Raw genomic sequence first — 9984 nt, 5'->3', positions numbered from 1 at the left:
TTGGGCATGTCAACGTATGAAAAGGAACTACTTGCAATCATTCATGCAGTTACCAAATGGAGGCCATATTTGGTTGGGCGTAGGTTTTTGGTTCGAACAGATCAGCAAAGTTTGAGATACTTCTTGAAAGCCAATGCCACCACACCCTCTCATCAAAAGTGGTTGACCAAGCTTCTCGGATATGACTATGAAATTGTCTACAAAAAGGGCATCAAAAATCAAGCAGCTGATGCATTATCTCGAATGTATGAAAGTACGAACACGTTACAAGCTATATCTTATGTACATTCTTCGTGGATGGATGAACTCAAACAAGATCTTAAGATTGATCCTTGGATAATTGAGAAGATACAGAAGTTGTATCAAAGTAGTTTCAGTACCAAAAAATTTTCTGAAGATAATGGTTTACTGAAATATCGTCAGAACCAATTAGTTGTCAGTCCATTTTCTAAGTGGAAGGATATTCTTATAAAAGAATTTCATTCATCACCAGTTGCTGGTCATTCGGGTTACTTGAAGACTATTCAGGTTAAATAAGTTGTTCTATTGGCCTGTAATGAGACAAGATGTGAAGGATTTTATTGTTGGGTGTGATATATGTCAGCGGAATAAGTATAACACATTATCACCATCTGGATTGTTAGATCCCCTTCAAACACCCACTACAGTTTGGTCTGACATATCTATGGACTTCATCGACGGGTTGCCAAATTCTCATGGTAAGACTGTCATATTAGTAGTGGTTGAAAGATTCACCAAATACGCTCACTTCGTAGCCTTAAAGCATCCTTACACAGCTGCTACTGTGGCTCATAAATTTATGGATTCTGTGGTTAAACTTCATGGTTTTCCAAAAACCATTGTATCTGATCGAGATGGTGTATTCACAAGTCGATTTTGGCAAGAGTTGTTCAAACTGCAAGGCATTCAACTCAAGCTCAGTTCTTCGTATCATCCTCAAACCGATGGGCAAACTGAAGTGGTTAATCGGTGTTTAGAAGCCTATTTGAGATGTTTCATTAATGATAAACCAAAGACATGGATTTTATGGTTATCATGGGCTGAATAATAACACGACTTATTATACTTCGACAAAAGTCACACCATTTGAAGAACTCTATGGGATACCATCTCCTGCTCTTAATAACTATGTTCCTGGAGAAACAAGCACCACCAATTTGGATGAATCTCTTGTACAACGAAATCAAATATTATCTCATTTGAAGGATAATTTGCAGGTGGCAAGAGAACGAATGAAACGATATGATGACAGAAAGCGCATTGATATTGAGTTTCAAGAAGGAGAATTTGTGTATTTATAACTTCAACCATATCGTCAGACTTCAATTGTCCACAGGCCTTCTCAAAAACTGTCAGCACGTTTCTTTGGTCCATACAAGATTATTGAGCGCATTGGCAAGGTGGCTTATAGGATGGAACTACCGGTAGGATTAAAAATACATCTTGTATTTCATGTATCAAATTTAAAGAAGGTTTTATTATCGAACTATGAAGTTTCCAAGGAGCTACCTACTGAAGTTGATGAAGAACCATTATCATCCATGTTAATGTTATCCATAATTATTGAGGACAAGAATGTTCTTAATGGGGTAGGATTGATAGGAAACGTTCTCAAAGCCTAGGACTAATCCTACGGTAAGGTCGAGTTTGTTATAATTTGGGTCATAACCGTTAAGGTTAAGTTAGGAAAGTGGTCTTTTTCCTGTGTCGAAGTTATTTAGTGCAATTTCCCTTTATAAGTTAGGTTTATTATTAGAAGTCAGAGTCTAATATAATATGAAAAGAATGTCGAACTAAGGCAGAGAATAATTTTGATACAGTTTGTTTTATAAACTTATTTTTTGTACGACTTGCTTCTGTCTATCCTCTTGATAAGAATATTCCAGGTTCTTATCAGACCTATAGTGTTAACATAACAGTAGTGGGGGAACCCTAATCCTTGAGTGAACTGAATCATTCTTTTATCTTGTTTTTTTTTTTGGATCTAACTCAAGACATCTGCTCGGTCTTGGTAAATGTGATCTAACTCAAAACATCTGACTTGGTCTCAGTCAAAAACCAACTTTTTTTTTCGGTTGAAGCATTCCAAAAACCAAGTCGCTAAGTCGCTCACATCAAGATCCAGATACATGAAAATCGAATTCATCATACACAAAATGATAAGCAAAGAAATAAGGATCATTAGTATTCGATCGAAAAAATACAATAGATCATTGTAATGTATAGTATTTTAGAGCTACTTTTATGAGTCTCAGACTCGGATAATTGAGTACTTGGATCCACGAAATAAAAAAGTAACTACAACAATCATCTGATTGGAGAAAAACACATCAGCAATCATGGAGCAACTATCTTGGAATGCTTCATCAACAAAATGGTGTCCTTTTCTCTAATCTCATGAGACCAAAAAAAGAGTATCCAACCATAAATCAAGGACACCATATATTCTTTACTATAATTTGATGAAAAGTTTCCTTTTAAATGGAGAAGGCGATGGCATTGTACAAGTGATGAGTACATTGAGTGGTATAGCATCTTTATGTTTGTGAGGTTAACAAGGAAGAATAAACAACCTTATTTGACGTTTACATAAAGTAGAAAGACAACAATCCTATTTCCTACTTTATTTCACTTCATCTCATTCTTCCCATTGTTACATATTGAATCTGGTAATTGAGTACATTGGATAATGTAGTTCTATTCTCATCTCTGATTCATTTGTTGCATCCAAAATCCAAAAGAAGTTGGTCATGAGTACTTTCACATAATGTAAATAATAATCTTTGCACTTGGAAGTTTCCATCACGTGAATTTTTTTTGTATGTTTGGCTGGCCGATGCCATGCAAAGCCAAAACATATATGCGCACATAACCTGCAATAGTGAGTTGAACTAGATATTTTTCAAATCAAGCCGGCCTTATTAGCAGATATACGTAAAAACTTGAAAACAAATAAACATAGCAGAGATTATTTTGGAAAAAATCAAAAAGTGAAAGTATCAGTTTTATAGAATGGAAGGAATATAAATTTGAGTGTAAAATCTGCATAAAATGTGTCTATCATGCATGCATGATCCTCCCATCCGAAAAAACTAAACTATAAAAAATACGTCATTTGCTTTTCATTGGTGCTTGCATGGTGTATTTAAGTACTTTAATCCCTACCTTCTAGCATTTCAACTCTTTAAAGTTTAAAACTGATCGAACATGACAATTTAGAGACATGCAAGCGCCCACGAGACAAATGGCGGGTTGCATTTTATTCCTGCTTGGATGCTTGAAAGGAATCCTATGTCAACAATATGCTTGCCACATCTCATTGTGAGATCAATATTTATATATCAAATAATTTTGTAATTTCCAATCTCAAATTTAATACCTACTAGTCATAAATCATAATAACGCGAATCACTGCGCGTGCATGTATTTACAATGATTCGCGACCCTGATGTTTAATTTTACAAGCAAATGGTAGAGTCTGAATTGCACGACATCTATTCTGGTGGTACTTTTATGTTCTATATGTTTGAACAGTTTGATAAACAGTAAATTGCTAATTGAACAAATTGGTTAGGCATATACTGCTAATTATACCACATATTTCAGCAACTTCACCCAAAATATCTATTATCTATTCTTTTCTTTTCTCTCAATCAATAATCTAGACTTCTCCGTACAAAATTATAGAAATATTTTCAGGCATTGCATTTTTTGCAATGACGTCTTCTCCCAGCGAGATACATTCCAGTCTCATCTTTGCAACCTAGGTTGTTGATCAAGTATATATCAACCTAAAGAAAAGCCTCTAAAATTTGAAGATTAGCTAACGACTACAGACATAAGAAGAACTAAACACTAAAGTAGTTGGTTGTACCAAAAAGTAGCATGGGAAATAGACAAATAATACAGGATTAATTGTTATCGAGTCATCGATACTATACATAGTGTAGTTGCAGGAAATCCTATAACCACAGCCCAACGTATTTAGACAAGATCCTAAGTAATCATAATGAAATTCTTTTATTATTTATCAAGATTTATCATTACTTACAAGATATTACAACTTTACTTGCTCTCCATATAAACTTTATCTCTCCTAATTGCTTGTCTCACACACACTAAAAGATCTCTCCCTTTATGTGACAGTCTCTTCCCTTTATATAGGATTCTACATAGTGGATGATAGCTAAGAGATCCATTATTTTCGGAATCATTGTGCGTTACATTCACTCATGTACACTCACTCATTTTCGCACAGCTTATACTTCGCATAGATCATCATACTTTACTCGTGACTTTGCTGACATCATCCAATACGTCATCTCGACTTTGCTATGTGCGATAGTCCTCGCTTACATTAGATAATCTTTACTTCGCATACTTATTGATATGTGCGATATTTCACTCCTACATTTTGCCTCTTCTCATTTCGTTTACTCTAAAGAGTGAGCGATATGAGAAATCTCCATCCTATAATATTGCATAAGCTTGTCTTTTCATATTTTACTTTGCCGATAATTTTCCGGAATTCAAGTTTATCTATTCACACGTGTCGATTCTTATTCTTTTTACCGTCTCAAACTGTTTACAACCGGTCGTCTCTTTCATCTATTTATTGATTCCTTCAGGAAAAATAACCTTTTCTTCTCTTTTTTCATCCATTATGATTACTTAGGATCTTGTCTAGATACATTGGGATATGGTTATAGGATTTCCTGCAACTACACATAGCTTTCAATCAACCTGCGTTCTCTTTTCTCTTACCCGGTCGAAAAGGTGCAGTTTAGTCCTAGGTAATTGGTTTCCCATGTGAGTCTCAATAATTGTACTTTCATCTCCCACTCCTCCAAGTGCACCCAAAATCCCATCCGTTCAGGTGCCTACAAAATAATAGGCCACGAGCAACGAGTACTTTTCCTAATTAAACGGTAAATGTAAAGCTTAATAATCTTTGCAATGGGAAGTTTCCATCATTAAGCCTTTAACGATTCTTGTACATTTGGCTGCTCAGAAAATTTTCGCGTACTTAGCTTACGCCATTATAAACACAAATAAAATTAGCAAAGATTCTAGCAATTTTTTTCACTGTTTGGTATATTTGGTGGTGGCTGCATGGGGTATTTTTACCATCCAGCATTGTGTCTCACATTTCAGCAAGAAGAGGTTTCCGCTTAAAAAGGATCAAGATGTAGCCTCGGTAGAAAACACAACAATAAATGTGCGATGGCTTATTGTAAGAGCCACAACCAACAATTTTGCAACCTTTAATGTTATTACCTAGTATAACAGTATGAGTATTCCAATGAATTGCTGAATTGTAAACATAAATTACTACTCTATATTAATTACCACGTTCTGTTTGCATAACTTGTTGTAGTCGCAATAATGGCCACATGGCCGGTTGAATTGGTGGAGACATATCATGAGTTTGTTTGCTAGCAAGTTAGCTTTCATTGTTCATTTACTTTTTGTTGAAACCGTACATTGTCTCTACTAATCAAACTTCCGGATCCATCAAAAATACTAAACTTAATTGTGAGTGTTGAGACCACGGTTAGTAGTAATGGGGATAGATGTAATCTTTAATGATTTTTTTTATGAATAGTTATTGTATTTTTTTGGTCGAACACCTACTAAAAATGTTGGGTCCCTTGGCTAAATATTCGCTTGATACCAAGATGTCTTTTGCCAGAGATAAAATGGAAAAGAAAAAATGTAAGTTGTGCTAAGCATACTACTTATAAATTACTGAAAAATCAAATACTGCATTAGGCACTAATTATAGACAAATTACTCAAAGAATCTTATGTACTCACTACTCACAAATAAATTAATGCGCTCTAGAAGTTGGTAGTTCCCTAGTAGCCAAGTGCTAAGTTACTAAGTTAGCACTAGCAGTATATATTCGAATGCTTGTAAGAGGAGAAGAGCTAACATACTACATTCTGCTTTCTCACATATATATCATATCGACTTCTTTCTCATCTTCGCATCTCTACTGTAACTAACCAACCATATGGAGGAAATGAGGGATAGAGATGAAATCAACACATTGGTTCTCAATGTTGACTTAGAGAGACAAAATATCAATGGTATTAGTGATGATGAAACAAATGATGATCCTAACAACATAGTGAATTTCAATGTTGGTGACCTAGAGAGGCAAAATCTCAGTGATTATAGTGATGATGAAACCAAAGAAGATATGATCATAAGTGGCGTTAGAGAAAAACAAATGACGAATAAATTATCTAGACTTGATTCTTTTGAGAAAGATGCTTGCGTAGTATCTCAAATGTCCAACACTACTAAGGTATATACTCTTTTATACCCATTTACGTTTTAATATTTGAATTTGCTCTTCATATACAAGTGTTACATAACCATTTTCTTGCTTGTTCAAAGTTATGGATTATTTTCTAATGATCTTCTTGGCGTTCTTGAAATATACATGGGTGTTCAGTGTTGATGTTTGTTTGTATATAGGTTGCATCATTAGCTGCTGTATTAAAGTTAGCATTCCAAAGCATTGGAGTTGTTTATGGAGATATTGGAACTTCAGTACTATATCTATTTCCGAGTGTTTTTAGTGATAGAGTTTCAACTCATAACAACATTGTGGGAGCTCTGTCTCTCATTATTTACTCCCTCACTCTTTTCCCTCTAATCAAATATGTCTTTGTTGTTCTTCAAGCCAACGACAATGGTGATGGTAAGTTAGAAATTAATTACCTTTTTATTTATTTTTGCTCTTCAAAGTTGTTTATAATTATACCTATTTAATATACAAAAAGAATCTTAATCTGTATTTTTGGCTTTTGTGAATTAGGTGGAACATTTGCTTTGTACTCGTTGATATCTAGACATGTGAAAGTGAATGACATCCCGATTCCAAGTAGACAACATAGAAGTGAAGAAATGAGACTTTCGGCTAACAAAAACTCGAAGAGAGCTGCAAAGATTAAAGATTTCATTGAAAATTCATCTTTTGCAAAAACTAGTCTTCTCATTCTAGCTCTCCTTGGTACTTGCATGGTCATTGGTGATGGGATCTTGACTCCTTGTATTTCGGGTGCTCGTTTTTTCTCTATATGGTTTGTATTAAGGAGGTTGCCATACTTCATTCTATTTACTAGAGAGGGAGACCAAACATAGTAGACTTTAATACAAGAGTTATCTTATTTTCCTTCAGTTTTATCAGTTGTGGATGGAGTAAGGGAAATTGATGCAAGGCTAAGTAAAGGTATCTCAAAATTATTTTAATCATAAACGTCAAAAGAAAAAAATTCTTAATTTTTGTTAATCTTCCTTTGCTCATTTTCCTAATGTTTTTATAGATGTGGTGGTGTGGATGTCAGTAGCAATTCTGATAGTTTTTTTCTCCATTCAACGATTTGGAACCGAGAAAGTTGGATATGCATTTGCACCAGCTATCTTAATTTGGTATTTATGTATTGGGATCATTGGTTTGTTCAATTTGATCAAACATGATATAATGGTTCTTAAAGCTTTTAACCCTTTTCATATAATTCAATACTTCAATCAAGACCCAAAAGAGGCTTGGATTTCTCTTGGAGGCATTATCCTTTGCATGACTGGTAAATATTTCAACAGTAAAAATTTCTTAACTGTGTACCTTTAAGATTTTAATTTTATTAGTTACACAATTCTAATAAATTATGATCTAATTGTATATATATCTTTGTTCATAGGAACCGAAGCTATGTTTGTAGGACATTTCTCTGTACGATCGATTCAGATTTGTACTTCAGTTGACATAAACGATAGAAAACAGTCACTTGTATATTGATTAGTTTAATATAATTATTTTCCTAATTTAATTAATTTTATTAGTTTGTACTTCATTTCTCTTGCATATTGATGGTACTAAACTTTGTTGTAATTGCTCATACTGCTTCAGATAGCATTTAGTGGGTTAGTATATCCATGTTTGCTCTGTGCATATATTGGACAAGCCGCTATCTATCCATGTACCCAAATAATGTCTCTGATGCATTTTACAAATCCACACCGGGTAAAAGTCAAAAGATTTTTTTAGTTTTAATTTAATGGTTAACTCAATAATCACGCGATTCAATAATAATGTTCTGTTGTTGCATGTGTGTGCAGAGACTATGTACTGGCCTATGTTTATAATAGCTGTACTAGCATCAATCATTGCTAGCCAAGCAATGATTTCTGCAACACTATCGATAGTGAAACGGACTATGGCTATGGGTTGCTTCCCTAGAGTTTGAGTAGTTCATACTTCGGAAATACATGAAGGCCAAATATACATTCCTGAAATCAATTTTTTTCTGATGTTCGCTTGCGTGTTGGTTGTCATTGGCTTCAAGGAAACTTCTATGATCGGGAACGCTTATGGTAAGCCTATTTATATCCCTGGTGTTGTTTTTGCATTAGACTTCACCACCTAGTGGATAGGATTGCCTTTATATTTGCGCACTACTAAGCTACATTTAAACTACATTTTTTTGGATCTACATACAGGGATTGCAGTGGTTGCAGGGGAGTTGGTAACAAGCTCATTGCTGGTATTAATAATGCTGATGATATGGAAAACAAATTTTCTTGTTATCGTGCTCTTTGTTCTTCTTTTTGGCTCATTCGAACTTGTTTACTTCTCTTCTGTGTTCTACAAATTCGATAAAGGTGGATACTTACCTCTATCATTTGCTGGAGTTTTGTTTTTTGTAATGTATGTCTGGCATTACGTACAAACAAAACGCCAGAACTTCGAAATCAAGAAACAACTATCTAATCAGTGTCTAGCAAATCATATATCTGATTCAAGCATCACAAGAGTCCCCGACGTGGGCTTACTTTTTACTGAGTCAACTCATGATGGAGTTCCCACAATATTTTCTCATTTGCTCTCAAATCTTCGAGCTATACACTCCGTGAAGAGGGTACCAACTAACGAAATTTTTTGTATTTAGAAGAGTTGGAACCAAACAGGTAATGTACAAGTGTGTAGTCAGATATGGGTATAGAGATACCGGACTTGTAAGTGAAGAATTTGAGGACTTGCTGATGGAGTATCTCAAATTGTTCATCCAAACAGAAAATGGGAACCATATGTTTGGCGAGAAGTTAGAAGATGTCAGCAAATCACAAAGAGAAGAAGAAGAAAAGGAAATTGAATTCCTGGAAGAATCAAGAAAACGTGGGGTAACTCACATGTTGGGTCACAGAAAAGCAAAAGCTAGTGAAGGATCTTGCACGCTGAAGAGAGTTATCATAAATAATGTTTATGATTTCTTAGAAACGAATTTCCGGCAAGGGTTTGTAGGTCTACAAATCCCAAACAAGAAGTTGTTACATGTCGAAATGATTTACGATATATGATGATTAAATAGGTTGGTATGAGCTATTGCTGTCTTCTTAGGGTCTTAAATGGGTTATAGATTGGAAGCATTGTCAAACAAGTCATTGAGTCTTGGCAGAAGGTGAAAGGGACTTTTGAAGCTTTCAGATCGGATAGCTGTGTGATTTGGGCTATCTGCAAGTGTAGAAACAAAAAGGTGTTCAACAACAAAAACCAAAACACTGCGAGCATCATAAGGGGAGTTCATTCCTGGTTTGAGTACAGCACTCCTCAATATCTGCACGAGAATAATCAAGATAAAGCTCCTGTCAGAATGAAGTGCATGTTATAAATAGATGCCACCTGCGATCAACTGGGCTAAAATTAATGGGGACGCGGCGTTCCATAACTTTGAAGCTGGCTGGGCAGTGGTTGCTAGGGACTCAAATTGCAAATTTAAGGAATGACTCATTTCTCAACCCAGTGGAAGCTGAATGTGATTTTGCGGTGAACAACGCTATTTTGGATCATCCGACGATGTAATTTTATCTTTGCAAGTAATTAGGAAATAATATAAATCCTGATAGAGCATCATATCATTTGTACAGCCTACGCTGCACTATAAGACACTCCAA

The 9984-nt window shown here is 35.0% G+C and overlaps 2 protein-coding genes across 3 annotated transcripts; both read left to right on the top strand.

The window, feature by feature from the left end:
* Positions 1–5972: 5972 nt before the first annotated feature.
* On the top strand, positions 5973–9984 carry LOC113286315 (potassium transporter 10-like). Of its 2 annotated transcripts, XM_026534970.1 has the most exons (7): positions 5973–6334; positions 6508–6733; positions 6851–7115; positions 7214–7264; positions 7359–8056; positions 8152–8406; positions 8533–9984. In XM_026534970.1, the coding sequence occupies exons 1-4, from the start codon at positions 6038–6040 to the stop codon at positions 7245–7247; spliced, it is 822 nt and encodes a 273-aa protein (XP_026390755.1). In that variant the 5' UTR covers positions 5973–6037; the 3' UTR covers positions 7248–7264; positions 7359–8056; positions 8152–8406; positions 8533–9984. The 2 variants fall into 2 exon arrangements, with proteins under 2 accessions (XP_026390755.1, XP_026390754.1); XM_026534969.1 differs by having other exon boundaries at positions 6851–7264.
* On the top strand, positions 7517–9701 carry LOC113291674 (potassium transporter 5-like). Its single transcript, XM_026541179.1, has 7 exons — positions 7517–7619; positions 7734–7822; positions 7943–7956; positions 8152–8183; positions 8533–8951; positions 9001–9330; positions 9450–9701. Exons 1-7 carry the CDS (start codon positions 7517–7519, stop codon positions 9699–9701), a joined length of 1239 nt encoding a protein of 412 aa, XP_026396964.1.

The sequence above is a fragment of the Papaver somniferum genome, chromosome 6 (genome assembly GCF_003573695.1).
Source record: "Papaver somniferum cultivar HN1 chromosome 6, ASM357369v1, whole genome shotgun sequence".
NCBI lineage: Eukaryota > Viridiplantae > Streptophyta > Magnoliopsida > Ranunculales > Papaveraceae > Papaver > Papaver somniferum.
Note: the sequence above shows the minus strand (reverse complement) of the source record. Positions and strands in the feature narration are given on the sequence as shown.

Coding starts and splice junctions, on each gene's coding strand:
- LOC113286315 (XM_026534969.1), top strand. CDS start 6,038: ATGGAGGAAATGAGGGATAGAGATGAAATCAACACATTGGTTCTCAAT. Junction 6,335..6,507: donor AAATGTCCAACACTACTAAG/GTATATACTCTT, acceptor GTTTGTATATAG/GTTGCATCATTAGCTGCTGT. Junction 6,734..6,850: donor AGCCAACGACAATGGTGATG/GTAAGTTAGAAA, acceptor TTTGTGAATTAG/GTGGAACATTTGCTTTGTAC.
- LOC113291674 (XM_026541179.1), top strand. CDS start 7,517: ATGGTTCTTAAAGCTTTTAACCCTTTTCATATAATTCAATACTTCAAT. Junction 7,620..7,733: donor CATTATCCTTTGCATGACTG/GTAAATATTTCA, acceptor CTTTGTTCATAG/GAACCGAAGCTATGTTTGTA. Junction 8,184..8,532: donor GGCCTATGTTTATAATAGCT/GTACTAGCATCA, acceptor ATCTACATACAG/GGATTGCAGTGGTTGCAGGG.